We start from the raw sequence: 18591 nt of genomic DNA, 5'->3' as shown, positions 1-18591 counted from the left end.
GCTCTATTTCATGGGGAATGAAACAATGGTTGTCGGCATTCGTGTGAGTAGAAGCTTACTTGAAAGCTGCTTCAAGTGCTTTGTTTTGAATTACACGCCAATTGTGTTCTTGCGATTAGGGTAGAAGATTCTACTTTTGGGATTGAAGAATATTAATTTTACTTATCACTCAGCGTTAAAAAAAACATGCATTGTACACAGATATGTCGTAAAAATTTGTAAAGTTTACCCCGTTTGATGTTATAAGCACAAAAGCATTTTTTTTGTCATTTTTTATCTGAACTCTATGGAGCCACTGTCAAAATATTAGTATGATTCGTTGAATAAACCACAAAAAAAGGTTACAACAATTTCAGAAAAAAATAAAGTTTTCTAGACCCCCCGATGGAGTTTTTGAAATTTTGTTCAACTGAAAGAGAAAAGTCCCAGCTTTCGCATGGTGCAAAAACTAGCGATGATAATTTTCGATAGATAAGACTGTTCTAACAGAGAAACATTGTCTGAAATTTGTTCAAATATTTTAACCTTTTGATCAGAACTAAACTCAGCCATGCAAATATACCGTTAAATTTTGAAGCCCCATTTGTTCCTGCTGTTCATTTCCAAAAAGCATCGACCTTATTCTGTTCCCATCAACCGTGGCTAATGCAAATGGATTAAGATAATCTCATCGCTCTCCTAATTACAATCCACTGGTGGCTGTTTCGACGAGCCCGGAAAAGATTTTGGCAATACTTGTATCGCACTCGAATGGTTTTCTTTACGCGCCACCAAAAAAATACACAAATTCCCGGGCTCAACCGAAAGAAGGAATCATAACAAATTCGGGCACAAGATTGAGCTCAAATTAAAATATGATTATGCTTCACCCCCTGCTTACAAAGTGAAGGTGAAGCAAAACTTTTCCCGTTAATTTCAATTATCAGTTTCCATCGGTGCGCAACGAAACGTGTTACCGGGGAGATTTTCGTCTTTCGCTGATGGCTTGCCTCTTATATATCTGTTGAGAGGACGGATTTCCGATTTTGAATTTCATTTTGACTTCAAGCGTGACGTTTGCTCGGCAATAAAGTAGTGTGTTAATGAGAATGAGACGAGTGTTATCGTTAATTTTCAGTCTATGAGCAGACTGCAAGCCAAAACTTTTTTAATTTGCTTTTCAACATGTGTGCACACTGAGTTCAAAGTTTATACAGTTTCTGTTTGATTTGTATGGTTCCTCATACCATATTCACTGGAGTTTTAGATAAGTTGCTTGAGCATACTTAAAAATCGAGAAAAACTCGTTCAGTTGGCTAATGAGGTCGACCAAAAGAAACAATTAAAGTTCTGTTCTAACAGACAGACTAAATAATTTCTTCACACTAAAAAAAATATGGCTTAAGTTGCCAATACTTTTTATGATCACATTCTTAACCTTGTCATGCCCTTTCTACATTTTTCAAGCAAAAAAAGATAACAAGAAAATTGAGTTTAACTTTTTGCCATTAATCGAAGCCCGCCAAAAATTTGGATTGTATTTGAAGAAAAACATTCATTTAAATCTCATTCGATGGGTCATCTGATTCCTCCAATTGAACCAATATTTATACATGTAACCTACAGAAGTATTTTTGAAAACCGAAATGGTCAACGTGACAAAGCGAATAAATTCCGATCAAGAAGTAAATAAGAAACACATTTCAAAAATTGTTACAGAACAAAAGTCAAAATTACAAATCAATTAATCAATGTTTGAATAAGACATACACCCTTATTCTCGTTTTCGATCGAATGGCCTTCGTTCGAAAGTTAGTCAATTTCGTATTCTTGTTTTCGTTCGAACGAATCAGAGCAGTTCGATCTTTCGAACATAGCTCGTTCGAACGAAATGTTGCATTCTCGTTTTCGATCGAACGTATTTTTACTACCGGTCGTCAAACGCGAGTCTAATGCCGCGAACGGGATTCGTTAAAAGGGCCAAAGATGAAAAAAATAAAGGAAAAACCTAAAATTGAGAGGATATGAGACTAAAAAAATCTAGAATCAAAACAACTTTCTATCCAGGCTGATTTAATGCAAAGTTGCGAACATTTTCACTCAAGAAATTTTATATGGCCGATGTTATTTTTGCAACCGACTAACAAACGCAAACTGCGAACTAAAGGCATTTGTGATAATATTAGGACGGTTGTGGTTTAGGATTTAACACAATAAAATTTAGGCGGCCTCAATTAGCGTATTGATAGAGTTAAAAAAAAATTTTATTCAAAATTTTGAAACTTTTAATTTTTTATTGATACTTGTAGCCGGATTCCAATTTTTCACTCCGGATTGGGGAGCTTTGCAGCAGCAGCACCGTCCCCACTAACGTCTGGTATTGAGGACACCTTTTGATACCGGAAACACTAGCGACAAATCTACGGCACAATTGACACGATTAAATATCGGCATATCGGCAGACGTTTGTTTATGCTGCCGATGTCGGAATCAGCCCCGACGACAGCTGGTGTTCTTTTTTAACCATTTTTTTTATCCGAAACTCACAGGATGAGCGCTACTAGATCCTTAAGACTCAAAAGAACAAATTTTTATTCCAATATTTACATTTGGTTATCTTATTTTAATCGCCGCTGGGATATATTCTTATTTAATTTTTGGCATTTCGGCGAGTTGTGAAAATTCAAGGTAGAATATTTAGAAAGAACATGAAAGTATTATAGGTGGAAAGATCAAAGCTAGAGCGCTTCGGGTAGAAGAAATTGAATAGTTGGTGAAAATGTGAGCAGGGCTTTTTTTGTTTTGTGAACAGCTTTTGAACTACTTGCATGATTCTTTGCCGCGCGCCGTTTCAATGTTGATAGGAAGCGATGAAGAAACCCATCGCATTCCTACCCACATTGAAACACGGACGGGTCGAACACATGAGATTGTGTCCGACCGGGCAAAAAATCACCCAAGCAGCGCTCACATGTGCTGTTCTATTGCTAAGCCAATTCTATCGATGCGTGCTACTTTTTTAGGTACATCGGATGGTTGCTACTTTTGTTTTCGCATATTATCCATCCGATGCCTTACTTTTTTGCCAAATGCATCGTGGTGAATTGTGTTGTAATTTTTGTTATCCCATTTCCCCCCTTCTTTAGCCAAGTGATTCTGTTATCTTATTTTAATCGCCGCTGGGATATATTCGTCCGTGTTTCAATGTGGGTAGGAATGCGATGGGTTTCTTCATCGCTTCCTATCAACATTGAAACGGCGCGCGGCAAAGAATCATGCAAGTAGTTCAAAAGCTGTTCACAAAACAAAAAAAAGCCCTGCTCACATTTTCACCAACTATTCAATTTCTTCTACCCGAAGCGCTCTAGCTTTGATCTTTCCACCTATAATACTTTCATGTTCTTTCTAAATATTCTACCTTGAATTTTCACAACTCGCCGAAATGCCAAAAATTAAATAAGAATATTTACATTTGAAACTGTCATTTTCAACCAGGTTGCTACCCAACAATTTCGAAGTTCATCAGGCAACACCAAAATTGAACGTATCGCGTTCGTACGAAAACAAGAATACCTTTTTCGAATTCGTTCGAAAGTATCCGTTCGAACGAAAGCCAGATACGCCGTAAACGAGAATAAGGGTGATAATGTAATGATGTAATGTCACCATGATATGTAATTAATATCTTTTGTTAGTTAAAAAAAAATCGGTATCATCCTAAAAAACTGGTGGTTAGTGCGCATTTCTAAAAACTATTTTTGTCTAATAAATTCATAAATAAAAAAAAATAGCAGCGTGAATTTGAGTATCATTTTTTCTATGTTTGTTTAAGGCTTTTTTCTCCCTTCACTGATTCGATAAGAAGGGAGAAGGGGAGCTCCCATACATTTTTCAATTACTCGAGTGCTAATCTAACAGATGGTAACAAATTGGGAAGAGTATTTAAATTAAGGTTGCCAGAATTTTTTCAGCAAGTATCCGGACCGGAAAATCCGGGCAATTTTACATTAAAACCTGGCAAAATACGGGCATTTGATTTCAAAATTGACGACCAAAAATCCGTACAATATCCAGGCAAATTATGTCAAAACCCAGAAGTTTCTCAACAAAAAAAAACAAGTAAAAGAAAAAGAAAAAAGAAAAAAAATCATCAAAACTTATTGATAGATTTTAAATTGTATTTAAGGCTTCCAAAAAACGTTCCATGATTATTTTTATAAAACTTCCTCAAAAAATGTCGTTTGGAGGCAAAAATAAAAAAAAATTTAACATATTTTAACATTATTATTATTTTTTTGTTTGATTTGCCAAACACAGTGAAAAAATCCGGGCTTAATCCGACCATTTTCAATTAAATTCGGGCAACCGGGCCGAGCCGGACTGTTCCCAAATTTTGTATAAAATATCCGGACAAACCCGGATAAAACCGAGCAATCTGGCAACCTTAATTTAAATACAAGAAATATTTCTAAGATGATTTGTTTCCCCTCACGGGAAAGGAAAGGGAGGAAACGTGTCATGCGTTTGTTTTGATAAATTAAAAAGCTCATAAAATTAATTTAACCAAAATTTACAGGAATGAGTAAAAAGGTAAAAGATATGATTCTGGTTATTAAAAAACACTTTTCACCACACTGGGGAATGAGAGAGGAGAAAAGGAGTTCCACACAGTTTTGTATAAATTGAGAACTTATCCAACGTATTCGAGTACGAAAAATGTTTCCATTTTTTTAATGGAGAGATTCCATACAGTACAGAGCTGGGAATGGGGGAGGTTTTTTGCTTGATTTTTAAAACTTTTCAAGCTTAAAAAACCATATTTTACATGAAAGGATTTTTTAAGATTTAGGACCTCTCCTTCTTCCAGAGGAGAAACGGGAAGAAGTAAAGTATGTATAGCTCTAAAACTTATCAAGCAAATGGAGCTGTATGTGAAATGTGATGTAATTTGGTTACGAAGAATGTTTTTATGGCTTTTCGTGGACCCTCCCCGCACTGCAGGGGAAGAAGGAATATAAAAACGAGCTCTTAATATCAAATTTATAACCATTATTAAAAAACAGCGGTGATAATCTGTTAACGCAAAAAACAATTTCGTATCAAGCTTAAAATGAATTTCAGAGAATCTAATTGTCTTCGTAAAATATACAGTGATAATTTGAAAAAAGTATAACAACGTGACTAACACCAAATACCTCCAATTTTAATTTTTTATCAAAACTTGTCAACAACATTCAAATTGTTTTTAAAACTACTAAAAAAAAACAATTGAGATAAAGAAAGCTGAAGAAAATTTCAATAATTTAAGTTTTCTGTTTGAGCCAGATTTGATTTACTTGTTCAGTCCACTTCACTTAGAAAACCCTATTTTTATCTGAATAAATCCGGTTAATCTGGAAAGCCAACAATACATATTAGGTACATCACTTTCTCTTGCTTATTGAATAAAGAAAATATTTTAGGAGTTACTAGCTAGGAGATCATTATTTTTTGAATAAGAAATATTTTTTCCACCACTTATAAAGTGCTACGATTTTTAAGACAACAAGAATAACGGGAGCTAGAATAATAATAAACCCGAACAATCTGGAATGCTCACTTTGAAAGCATAAGTATTAGTAAGAGAGAGTAGCTAGGTGAATGTGGGCCACTCTGAATATTTCAGATGTAGGGTAAGTGTTCCTAATTTGGCATGTATACCTAATGTTAACATACCGTTAGATTTTGACTGTTTTTGGCCTTATTTTTCACTTATCACAATTATAAAAAAAAATGATAATGTAACGGATTATGTGAACTTTCATTTTACAAACAAATTAGTTTTCTAACTCACAGGATTTTTCGTAAAATCTGGATTGTTTCAAAGTATGTCCAAATTGGAACTTAGTTACCAAAAAATTGTACATCTAAGAATTAATGATTCAGCCTACTGATATCAAAGCTAAAAACCTCTGACATAATATAGCGAAATAAGGCTCTCTTACCCAATGTTGAGATAAAAATCTCAATTCAACTGTCATCGTTATTGCTTTGCGTAAGCATATTTTTCTATATGTTGTTGACTTAACCCTCCTAAGCTGTTCGGGTCAATATTTATCATCATTCCAATATACTGAAGAACTGGGAATTTTGACAGACCAAGTATGTTCTATGAAAATAATGATCAAATTAACGACAATTGATTAAATTTGAGTATTGAAAATCGGTTCATTGGGAAATGAAATATAGCTAAGCAAAGTCAAAATTGGATGTCGTTTTTTTAAAGTAAGATTTTTTTCTACCGGAAGATCTGAGATAGCGGTCAAAACTTTCATTGGACCCCAACATATCTATACATTGTCGGATAGATGGATTCTAGACAATTTCAAAAATCAACGCAACACTTAAATACAGAAAAGCTGATAGAAGTTATAAGTTTTTTGAAAATAAAATTGGTTTTTCGGACTTTTCACTTTCTGAACCAGTTTCTGACAACCTTGTAATACATATCGGCTTAATTTTGAAATGTTGAGTAATTGGAATAAATTACCTACACAATGAATATAAAATCATTGAAATTGGTTTAACATTTACAGTCAGGAGAACGAAATCAAACCACAACTCAAATTTCCCCGAAACGGATATTTAGCGAACGGCTTTGGAAGGATAAATACGCATCATATGCTTCTTTTATTTATCAAGCTGAAAAAAAATTCTGACATGATTAAACATGCACCCGTAAATAGCATCGATGGGGAACCTAAACCTGAAAAACCTAACAAAAATATGCTCATTAGCTTATGATCCTAATTTTGTTATATTCATCCACGTAGAAAAGCATTTTTTGTATGAACCATCAATAAGTCACACAAATGCAAACAAATTTGCCCATCAAAGCTTGTTGGGAATCTTGGACCACCTGTATTTTTATGTTTTTATTCGCCTTCAGAACTTAAAATACGTTTTTTCTATCTGTAAAGTTTTCTTATGCAAAATAACGAGTCATGAAAAATATTCCTTCCTATATAAGTAATTTTGCCGAAACGTTCACAAGCCAGATTTAAGGAATTATTTGATCATTCAAAACTCTCTTTTTTATTTCCTCATCTGAAATTGCTTTAAAATAACTAAATAAATTATGAAATTTAATTTTTGGATAAACCCATTAATAAGGTGATTCATCATATTTTTATTTTATTTCGACAAACTGTTCGTTACAACGTTATGAAAAATGCAAAATTATTGTTAGCTTTTAGATCATTATTGAAATTTGCGTAGGTTTAAACAAAGGTTGCCAAATTGGCCTGTTTTTTTCGGGTTTGCCCAGATATTTAATATAAAATTTGGAACAAATCCGGCCCAGCTCGGTTGCCCGGATATCATTGGAAAGGCCGGATTTTGCCTGGGTTTATTCTCATTCTCATTCTGAAATCAAACTTAAAAACATTTTTTTTTTTGTTAAAAATTACTTATTACTAAATAATCATGAAAGGTTTTTTGAAAGCCTAAACTGCAATTTTAAATCTGCTGATAAATGTTGATGAAAAATTTTGTTTAAGTTTTTTTTCTTGATTTTTTATGTGTAATTCCTAGGCTTTGCTCCAGATTGTTAGATAAAATTACCCGGATTTGTCCGGCCTGGGTAAGTGCTGAAAAAAATCTGGCATCCTTAGTTTAAATACTCTACATCCTTTTCCCAATATGTAATTAATTTTGAAAAATCAAACGTACATTAAAAACCACTATAGGTAAAACGGCAATGCTCAATTGATTGCCATTCCAATTTCAGTCTGTTATTTGGAATTTTTAATAAAACTTTTCCAACTAATTTAACCCAAGTTTTATACTATTGATTCTGATGCACTTTTATTGTAAAGACTAGCTACACCTTCCGAAAATAAATGTAATTTGTAAAAATTTATTCAAATTTACATTTTAGAGAGCAGAACCTACAACTTTGAAATGAGAGCTGCAGCTCTGAATTGCAATTCAAAGATGGTATATATTATTTACTGAAACTTGATCTCTAAACTCGTTTTTCAAGAACTGAAATTTGTACTCTGTACCCAAAAAAACGTTTTTAAGATAGAGATAGAATTTTTAAAACCGATGAATCGAGACAGTTTTTTGAGTATATTCATAATGCTCTGTACTATGAGCACTTCCAGCTCCTGATAAGCTTTAGATGGGGTATTTTTGGAGTTGAAAAAATAAGCTATAGAAATTTGAAAAAAAAAACGATGAAAAGGATTTTTAATAACCATTTTCAAACAGCTTTTTTCACCATCCTCGCCTACGAAACTGTTTGAATATCTATCGTGTTTGCGCCAAAATTATGTTAAAAAATGTTTCGCCATATTACAAACTCGTGGACATGAGACATTATAGCTTGAAGTTTTCCCAAACAACACTTATCATGGTAATAAAAAATATATTAAATTTGTTATGTACCAAATACAGTGCAAATTTCTTTTTTTTTTAAATAAATTTACTACGGCATAAAATATAAATATTTAAAAAAATATCAGTTGCATCACTAAATAAGTTCTCAGCGTTTTTTTCTATTTTCTTTTTGAAAGTCAAATATTCAAAAATGTTAGCAAAATCAAATTTCTAAGTTTACATTTGTCCCGTATATTGGGGCAAGTGTCAATGCAAAGTTTATTTACAGATGCGTCAGAGTAATGGCTTTGTATTCGTATTCCTATTTTTTTTTCTATCAAGTTTCACTGATATATCTGCAGTATTCCTGCAGTATAAATTTATGTTTGTTACTCCACTTTTAACGAATGCTGTTCAAAGGAATTCGGAATACCCCTTCTGGTCTTTCCAACATATTGAATCATTTTGAAGATGAATTTCTTAAAAGTTCGACGTTTGCCCTTGCCCCACCGTGTAAGTTGACAGGAGGGAATATTGTTTTTATCACTTTAAGGGTTTACTAAAAATTTCTCATAAAAATTTTCGTGCAGTTGAATATCAGTCCTAAAGTCTCGCTTTTCAAAAACGAAGCGGATCAAAAGTCTCTTTTATGCAGCCATGAAACACAAAAACACTTTTCATATTAAGTACGTACTTGAATTAGTATGTAATCAAAAAGCACGATGTTTTTTTTTCAGAATTATTTGAAATAAAAAGCTCCCATATTCATTTCTAAATTCGTTTCCGTTGTGTATTTGGGCCGAAGTAACAATTTCTAGAAGAAAACATAATTTTTAATTTTTTTTTAACAGAAAAAGTTGAACGTTTGAACATGTTCTAATGTTCCTTGATTGAAAAGTCGAATGCTACCTACATACATTAACACGAACTAAATATGGAAGTATTTTTGCAAATCTTTCAATTGGTTTTGATTCGATTGATAAAATACCAATCCGTGTCACATCTAGGTGTTATTTATTACCACGTGAAATTAAGCAAGAAAAAACACATCTATGTTGCATATCGCCCCCACGTGCATAAGAAACATAGGTACTTGGTTGAGAAACAGGCGCCTGTTTGTTAAATTAGTCCAGCGATCAATGAACAGTATGCTTTAGTTACTATCCACTTGTGACGACGTTTGCTTGACCATAGAGACGAAAAAAAAACCCCTCAAATAAAAGAATATCTCTGAAAATGGATGCCATGACTTTTCAATTTCAGATTTTGGCAAAAAAATGTATATGTTTTAACCGATCGGCAAAATTTCAATATGGGTCTCATCTAGGCGTCATTCATAACCATGTGCTGTGCTGTACAAATGAGCTAGGAACCAAGTAGAAAAAAAAATCACATCAAGGCTTCATATCGCCACCCCTTGCATTGAAAATATTCTTGGTTGAGAAATACGCGCCAAAATATTCCCACTGATCAGTATGCTATGCCAAGGTCACTATCCTTTTGCGACGTTGGCTCGCGACGCCTCGACCATGGAGACGAAAAACAAACCGCCCAAAGGAAGAAAAAATCTCGAGAAAATGGATGTCATGACTTTAATTTGTTTCGAAAAACTACAAATTTTGTATGGAAGCTCCCCCTCCCTTAAGTCGGATGGAGTTTTGACTATTACAGAAACCATCCCCGGCCTCAAAAACCCTCAGATGCCAAGTTTCACGATGATCGGTTCAGTAGTTTCCGAGTCTATAGGGAACAGACAGACAGACAAACATTCATTTTTATATATATAGATTAGTCCGGAACAAATTTCAAATCCTTCTTTTGTCACTCGGAGGTAGAACATCGCAAGGGGGGGGGGGGGGGGGGGGGGCAATAAAAAATAATGTGAATAACAAATAAATTGGAATAAATTGTAAAATCATGTTGCAAACAATATCATCGCACAAAACCTAAAAAAACAATTAATTTTTTATCGAAAAAATAAAATCAAGAATACAAATGGTGAAATAACTTCCACCTTCCAAATTTTTTTTTTTCGTCTTGTAATCTTATGGATTCTTATTTTTTTTTCGAAATTTACATTAAATACTTCATAACCTCATAACCATAACTAAACTGCGAATGTCATTGAATGATTCTCTAAATATGAATATGATTGTAGTCTTATCTATCCAATTTATTGGCCTTACCGGTGAAAAGTGATGTCTTTTTTAGTAAGAACAACTTAAGATTATGAAATTTAATAGACGGATAGAAAGTTAGAAGCAATGTGTGGCGAACAAAAATTTGGTTTATGATGATAATGCTTTTAATAACCCAGGAGAAAACCGGCCGTTTTCCTCGATATCCGGGCAACTGGAACGTACCGGGCATATCTATTTTTTTTTCTTTAAAAATCCGTCCAAGCCCGGTTAAAACTGTACAATCTGGTATGCTAATGAGGTCTTTATTCAGTGACTAGCTGATCCCGTACGAACTTCGTTTCGCTTTAAATCATTGGTACGTGAAAATGAGTTTAGAAAATGAATTCGAAACATTCTTTCGACAATTTTGGGGAAAAAATTCAACAGTGTTTAAAGTCGCTACTATCACTATTACTTGAAATTCGAATTAAACGGTTGATTGGCTTTTTACTAAAATTTATGTGAGAGTGTTTTCTTCTCGATCGGTTGCAAAATCTAGACATTATGGCAGAAACATGTACTATTTGTTTGTGTGCACGACTCTTTTGCTTGACCTTCACACTTAAATTGGTATCAATTAACTGCCTCCAACAAAATTATTGCACAAAACACTGAACTTTCAATGAAACCCTCTTTTTCTGTCCCATGGCCCGAAATTCGATAATTGAAACCAATTTTACGTTCCTCAAAACTCGCTTGTGCCATTTTTTCTTTTCAAATTAAATGTAAAATAACGTCAGGAACTTGAAAACAGTGATCAGTGAATATAGACGCCCCTTTCGCCGACCCACGGAACATGCTACCTGGAGTCAATTGCTCATAGTTTATAACCCTCATCTGAACATTTTCATCTCTATCCGATGCATGATCACGACAATATCGCGAAAACAGTGAGCAACTAACATGGACGGCCTTTTTTTTACCACGATTCAAAACTTGAACACCTGAAATCAATTATCTTTTCTGTTAAACTCCCATGTGCCAATTTTCATAACAATTCTATGCTCAATCAAGAGAATATCTTAAAAACAGTGAACAGATAATAACTCCTTTTGCCGACCCCTGAGTAAAGATTTGAAACCTGAAAGCAAAAGAGCGTCCCTCAAAACTCCTATGCGGAAATTTTCATCTCAATCCAATGTAGAATAACGTCAAAATCGCAAAAACATTAAAGTTGGGTATGGACGACTCCTTCAGCCGACTTCTGATCCGCAATTCGAAACTTGAAATCGATTGCTCGTCTTTCAAAACACTCATGTGCAAATTTTCATCACAATCCGGTGTATAATAACGCCAATATCGCAAAAACATTAATCAGTGAATATGGACGATCCCTGACCCTAAATTTGATAACTGTAATCGATTGCTAGTCTCTCGAAACACTCATGTGCAAATTTTCATCACAATCCAATGTAAAATAAAGCCAATATCGCAAAAACATTAATCAGTGGATATGGACGACCCCTTTTGCCGACCTCAAACCCTAAATTTGATAACTGTAATGTAATGGATTGCTCGTCTCTCAAAACACTCATGTGCAAATTTTCATCACAATCCGACGGAAAAAAACGTCAATAACGTGAAAACAATATTTGTCTTGTATGGACGACCCCCTTAGAAGGGGTCGTCCAAAAATCTAAAAACATTTTTCATCATTCCTGGTCCTAATGAGCATCCATGCCAAATTTCAGATCTCTAGCTCTTAAGACGGCTGAGTCTATAGAGGACAAACAAACAAACAAACAAACAAACAAACAAACAAACAAACAAACAAACAAACAAACAAACAAACAAACAAACAAACAAACAAACAAACAAACAAACAAACAAACAAACAAACAAACAAACAAACAAACAAACAAACAAACAAACAAACAAACAAACAAACAAACAAACAAACAAACAAACAAACAAACAAACAAACAAACAAACAAACAAACAAACAAACAAACAAACAAACAAACAAACAAACAAACAAACAAACAAACAAACAAACAAACAAACAAACAAACAAACAAACAAACAAACAAACAAACAAACAAACAAACAAACAAACAAACAAACAAACAAACAAACAAACAAACAAACAAACAAACAAACAAACAAACAAACAAACAAACAAACAAACAAACAAACAAACAAACAAACAAACAAACAAACAAACAAACAAACAAACAAACAAACAAACAAACAAACAAACAAACAAACAAACAAACAAACAAACAAACAAACAAACAAACAAACAAACAAACAAACAAACAAACAAACAAACAAACAAACAAACAAACAAACAAACAAACAAACAAACAAACAAACAAACAAACAAACAAACAAACAAACAAACAAACAAACAAACAAACAAACAAACAAACAAACAAACAAACAAACAAACAAACAAACAAACAAACAAACAAACAAACAAACAAACAAACAAACAAACAAACAAACAAACAAACAAACAAACAAACAAACAAACAAACAAACAAACAAACAAACAAACAAACAAACAAACAAACAAACAAACAAACAAACAAACAAACAAACAAACAAACAAACAAACAAACAAACAAACAAACAAACAAACAAACAAACAAACAAACAAACAAACAAACAAACAAACAAACAAACAAACAAACAAACAAACAAACAAACAAACAAACAAACAAACAAACAAACAAACAAACAAACAAACAAGCAAACAAACAAACACACAGATAATTGCTTTTTATATATATAGATGAGGCCCTTGGAGCCAATGGGGTATAAATAATAAGTGCATAAAAGCTTATTTCGAGAAAACAAGCTTTAAAATTGATGTGTTTTGCCATTTTCAATATATTTTTCGAGAATTTGTATTTTCTTTCTAATGTAAAAATATGTAAAAAAATTCAATAATTCCTAAAAAAATCATCAAATATAGCTTGTAATGTGAAAAATCGTTTCGCATCATTAACTCTAAATCGACCATTTTGTCACTTATATCCCTTTGGCTCTGAGAGCCTCATATATAAAAATTATCGTTTTCAATTCAAATAAATAGAATAGGATTGAGGTGGTTTTTTTCCAATATTTTTATGTTGTTGCTCGTCACAGTTGTAAATATTTCTCGAAATGATTGATTAAATCAATTACGATTTTGGATACTTCATCTGAACATTTTTCATAGAGGGCAAAAAAGTGATTGCGAGATCTTAAAATATAAAATTTGATGAGGGTTACGTTGTTAAATAACAAAATAGAGGCTATATCTAAGAAGTTCTTTTTGTGAATTATAATCTTTGATTTTCCCGTAAGCTACAGCTCAACTTTTGTGTTCGGTTGATTCAAAATATTAACGCGGTTTTGAAATAACTTGATTTGCGTTTTTGTTGTTTTAGAACAACACTTATTTTTTGCATGCTGGTGATACTAAATCTTCCGTGCTTCTTACTTTTCCGAAATTATTGGTGGTCGTGATGTAAAAACGTGCCATTTTTTTTTTAAACACGGTTTTGCAAAGCGTTGTGACGTCACGAAATTTTATTTTCGGCTACATGAGATAAATCAAAGTACAATCTTAATATTAATACCTAATACACTAAAAAACCTTAGAAACTTAACAAAAAAAGTGATTTTATGATGAAAAAAATCCATTTCTTCCCAAAAAATAAGTGCATTGATTCCAAAAAGGTCCATATGAGCAGATATGATTGGCAACACTGCGGACATCAAATTAATTCGATTTTTTTTGTTTGATAACGCGAATATTATTTGAAAAATACAAATACTGGGGAAACTAATTTGTAAAAGCGTTAAAATGTGTTTCTAAATCTTTTTAATATTTAATTGCAAAGGATAATTTCAAAAGCCTTCGTTCTGTTGAAAGTTTATTAATGGACACTTGAGTGCCCAAATCAGTCGCCTTATGAAAATCTTACAAGTTGCATGCTTAAATTTTTCCTAGGTCTAGCACAAAGTCTCATCCCAAAATTTTGAGGGATCAGACCACGGAAAGAGAAATAACATGATCTTAAAATGTGTTAAAAAATTAGTGTTAATGAGCAAATCAGAAATTTTTCTTGCCCCCGTCGGATCTTAAATCACCCTAGGCTTTTGATATTTTATTTAACTACACTACATGAAGTTAACGAATTGAAACTAATTCCTTATTGCAAATTTCGATTTGCATATCAATTAACCTTTTGTATTAAAACTCTAAAATAGACATACAAAAACCCTACCTCGTCTTTAGAATTGGTTGTTATTAAGAAGTGCAACTAAACAAGAACAGAGTTTGAAACGAACCATTTTGACTTCCAAATTAATTCATCGAATACTCATTTTATACTTCGACAAGTTGGACACCATGTAACAGGTTTTTACCTCTCCCGATGATTCACAGAATCAGCAAAACAAATATCCTCTACTTCATTACTAAAAACTTCATTTAAAAAAAGTCGTTTATGTCATTACAAATGTTATGCTGATATGAGAATTATTTTCCTTGTTTTTTTCAATGCTTAACTTCAAACTTTAAATGATTTTGATAAATTACCCAAAGCCAAAAATTTACATTTTTCCGAGGTGCTATGAAATTTAAATATGCAATTTTTTATCAGCTTTTGTAATTGAAATAATTTTTGAAAATAACTAGTAATTAAGAAAGTTCTGCACTTTTTTAACAAAACTTTAAAAACATTTTAAATTAAAAGTTTCGAATCAATTATGTATTTACTTTACTCAAGACTTCAAGTAAATTTAAATTCTGCGGAAAAAATACAGAAGTTTTCTATTTGTTAACTTTTCTTCATTAAAAATCTTCAAACCAAATTGAATTTTAGATATTTTTTGAAGCATAAATCTAATCGTGTTGCAGGTTTGAACAAGTTTGGTAAGTGAAATAAAGATTTTTTTTTTAACTTTCTGCAGTAAAAATTCTTTTACCTAATCATATTTTTCCAAATTTTTAACAACTGTTGAATTGAATGATGCATCATCATCATAGTTTAATTTCTTAATTGAATGAAGGACATAACATAATCAGAATATGTTTTTTTTTTTCTACACTGCAATTTTGATAGCTAATAAGTTATTAAGGTTTGATTTCACTTAAAAGTGACTCATTTTCAAACTCCTTAGCAAAAAAAAACTAAATTTGATAGTCCAAATTTGACAAAAGATTTAAGTTCAGGACACTATCTACCAAAAACATTATCAAAACATGAGCACCAAAATGCTTTTCCCTTAAGTTATCAATGAAATTCTAAAAATAAGTTTTTAGTATTGTAGTTCATGTTTATTGAAAAAACCTTCTTTAATGGTAAAAATCTTGGCTAAGTAATATGTTTTTTTTTTATTTTCAAAAGAATTTACCGAATCTTAAATTTAAACTATTTTAATTTTTAGAATTATTTTGATAAGTTTTTCATGTTTTTCAATTCGGAATTTCTGGTGTCCTTAGAAACATAACTTTAACTTTTACCCTAATCAAAAATTCACATTTCAAATCGCGATAGATATTTTTTTTTTTCAAATTCAAAACACTACAGCAAAGTTTTGCAATCAACTTTCAGATGAAATTGAAAAAAAAAGAATTGTAAATTAAGATGAAGAATAAATAACAGTTTTTTTCCTTCATCTGTGTTTTAGGAATATTTATTTCAAGTTATAAAACTAGACTGCTTGGAAATTATTTTAAAGCAAATTTCTAGTTCAGAAACATTATTTTGAAAAATCTATCAATGAATTACCGAAAATATCACTGATTCGAATTTCATTGTGATTTGTTTTCGAAGTTTTGTTGATATTAGTTAATTAATTTTTTTTTAAGTTTGTGTGATGATTATGATTAAGAAAATGATGTTAGAAGTACTTTGCCTTATTTATTATGTATTTTAGGTATTGTTATTATTTTTAGCTAAATTTAAAAAAAAAACTGCAACGTTGATGGAGTCGCGAATGCCATAAAGATGGTAAAACGACTATAATCGAAACAAAAAAAAGTTCATCCCGGAAAATTCCTTTCCGTACTCTGAAATGGCGCAAATTTTACATGGGATTCTTTGAAGTGGAATTTCAATTTTTTAGGCTTCAGAATACCTAAAATCTTGTAAAAACACAAAAATAACTAAAAAAAATTACTATAAAGAACTTTGATTTGTTTTGTCAAATAAATATTCAATAATAGACTTACAAAATCTTCAAATTGAATATTTAATAGGTTTGAAATCATGACCGAACAGAAATCATCCAAAATTATAAATCTAAAACTCTGTAAATACTTTTTAACCGATTAGAGTTCCTCGAAAACGGCATTAACTTTGAAGACAACCGAGACGAATTTGCCGAAAAATTTCAAGATTATCCATCAAGCTGTTCTCGGGCGTCGTCATCACTGCCGGATTAGACCCAGCAACCCACAAGAATGTAACCGAAACGCTGCTAATCCAATATCGAGCGTTAAATTCCAAAACCATTCAAGAGAAAAGAGGTTCACCCCTCAGCTCCGCAGCAGTTAACTTAATTAAGAAAGAGATTTATCTACATCTCTTGCTCGAACGTTTCACTGATGCTTTTGCTGCTGCTGCTGAAGTTGCTCCCAGTCAGTTGGGAACAACTTTTGTGCTTGTTAATGCAATTAGTCGCTCAATTTAGACTTTGGACACGATTTGGCTCAGTTTGTCAAGAATCAAAAACTCAAGAACCTTGCTCAGTGGGACTCCATGGGACTTTTGCAGCCTCACGAACCTCGTCATACCGGTTTTAAGCTTAAAGTATCACTTGAAAGTTTTGCTTCCGTTTCAGGCAGCAGCAAAACCCGGATGGCACTTGACGAAAAGTTTGCCCATTGCCGTCTGGATGTCCTAGATCTGAACCAAAATTTTAACTGGATTAACAGCTTAATTTACTTTCTTCCTTTTTTTCGACCTTTTTCCCAGGTAAATTCAGACGAGAGTTCAAGAACGCCCTGGAGAAGTGTCACTGCCTGCGGAATCCCCGAAGGTTGGGTGGTCGGGTGGGTGGCTACGATGATCGCTCGATGTACCACACGGCCACCCGGATGAATGTGAGTCCCAGCACCCGCAGCAACTATCAGCTGACCAGCGTAAGAAACATTAGCATTAAGGTAGAACACCGGTTTTATTTCTTCTACCTTTAGCTATCTTTTGGTTTTCTCGTTTGGCTTTCTTGCTCATTCTAACACCCTCATTGAGATGTTCATCATCGAAACCCATTTTTGTCAGACACAAATGAAAATGCGGCCGTATGCCTCGTTTTAAAAATATATAGGGGTTTTTGAAATGACTTAAAAGTGACAAAAATGACAAAAATGTCAAAAATGACAAAAATGACAAAAATGACAAAAATGACAAAAATGACAAAAATGACAAAAATGACAAAAATGACAAAAATGACAAAAATGACAAAAATGACAAAAATGACACAAAATTCAAAAATTACAGAAATAAAAAAATTACAAAAATTACAAAATATACAAAAATTACAAAAATGACAAAAATTACAAAAATTACAAAAATTACAAAAATTACAAAAATTACAAAAATTACAAAAATTACAAAAATATCAAAAATTACAAATAATACAAAAATTACAAAAAATACAAAAATTACAAAATTGACAAAAATTACAAAAGTAACAAAAGTTACAAAAATTTCAAAAATTACAAAAATCAAAAAAATTACAAAAATTACAAAAATTACATAAATTACAAAAATTTCAAAAATTACAAAAATTACAAAAATTACAAAAATTATTAAAATGACAAAAATGACAAAAATCACAAGATTAACAAAAGTGACAAAAATTATAAAAATCACAAAAGTTATAAACATTACAAATATTACACAAATGACAAAAATTACAAAAATTACAAACATTACAAAAATTACAAAAATTACAAAAATTACAAAAATAACAAAAATGACAAAAATTACAAAAATTACAAAAATTACAAAAATTACAAAAATTACAAAAATTTCAAAAATTACACAAATGACAAAAATTACAAAAATTACAAAAATTTCAAAAATTACAAAAATGACAAAAATTACAAAAAATTACAAAAAAGAGA

The 18591-nt window shown here is 32.0% G+C and overlaps 1 protein-coding gene across 1 annotated transcript in view; it reads left to right on the top strand.

The window, feature by feature from the left end:
- LOC129743155 (orexin receptor type 2-like) overlaps positions 1–18591 on the top strand; it is a 240681-nt gene that overhangs the window by 207443 nt on the left and 14647 nt on the right. Inside the window, exon 8 of the mRNA XM_055735124.1 lies at positions 17438–17625. Coding sequence (XP_055591099.1) covers positions 17438–17625 — 188 coding nt within the window. The remainder of the gene's footprint in view (positions 1–17437; positions 17626–18591) is intronic.

This window comes from Uranotaenia lowii, chromosome 2 (genome assembly GCF_029784155.1).
Source record: "Uranotaenia lowii strain MFRU-FL chromosome 2, ASM2978415v1, whole genome shotgun sequence".
Taxonomy (NCBI): Eukaryota; Metazoa; Arthropoda; class Insecta; order Diptera; family Culicidae; genus Uranotaenia; species Uranotaenia lowii.
This window is presented reverse-complemented; position numbering and strand designations above follow the sequence as displayed.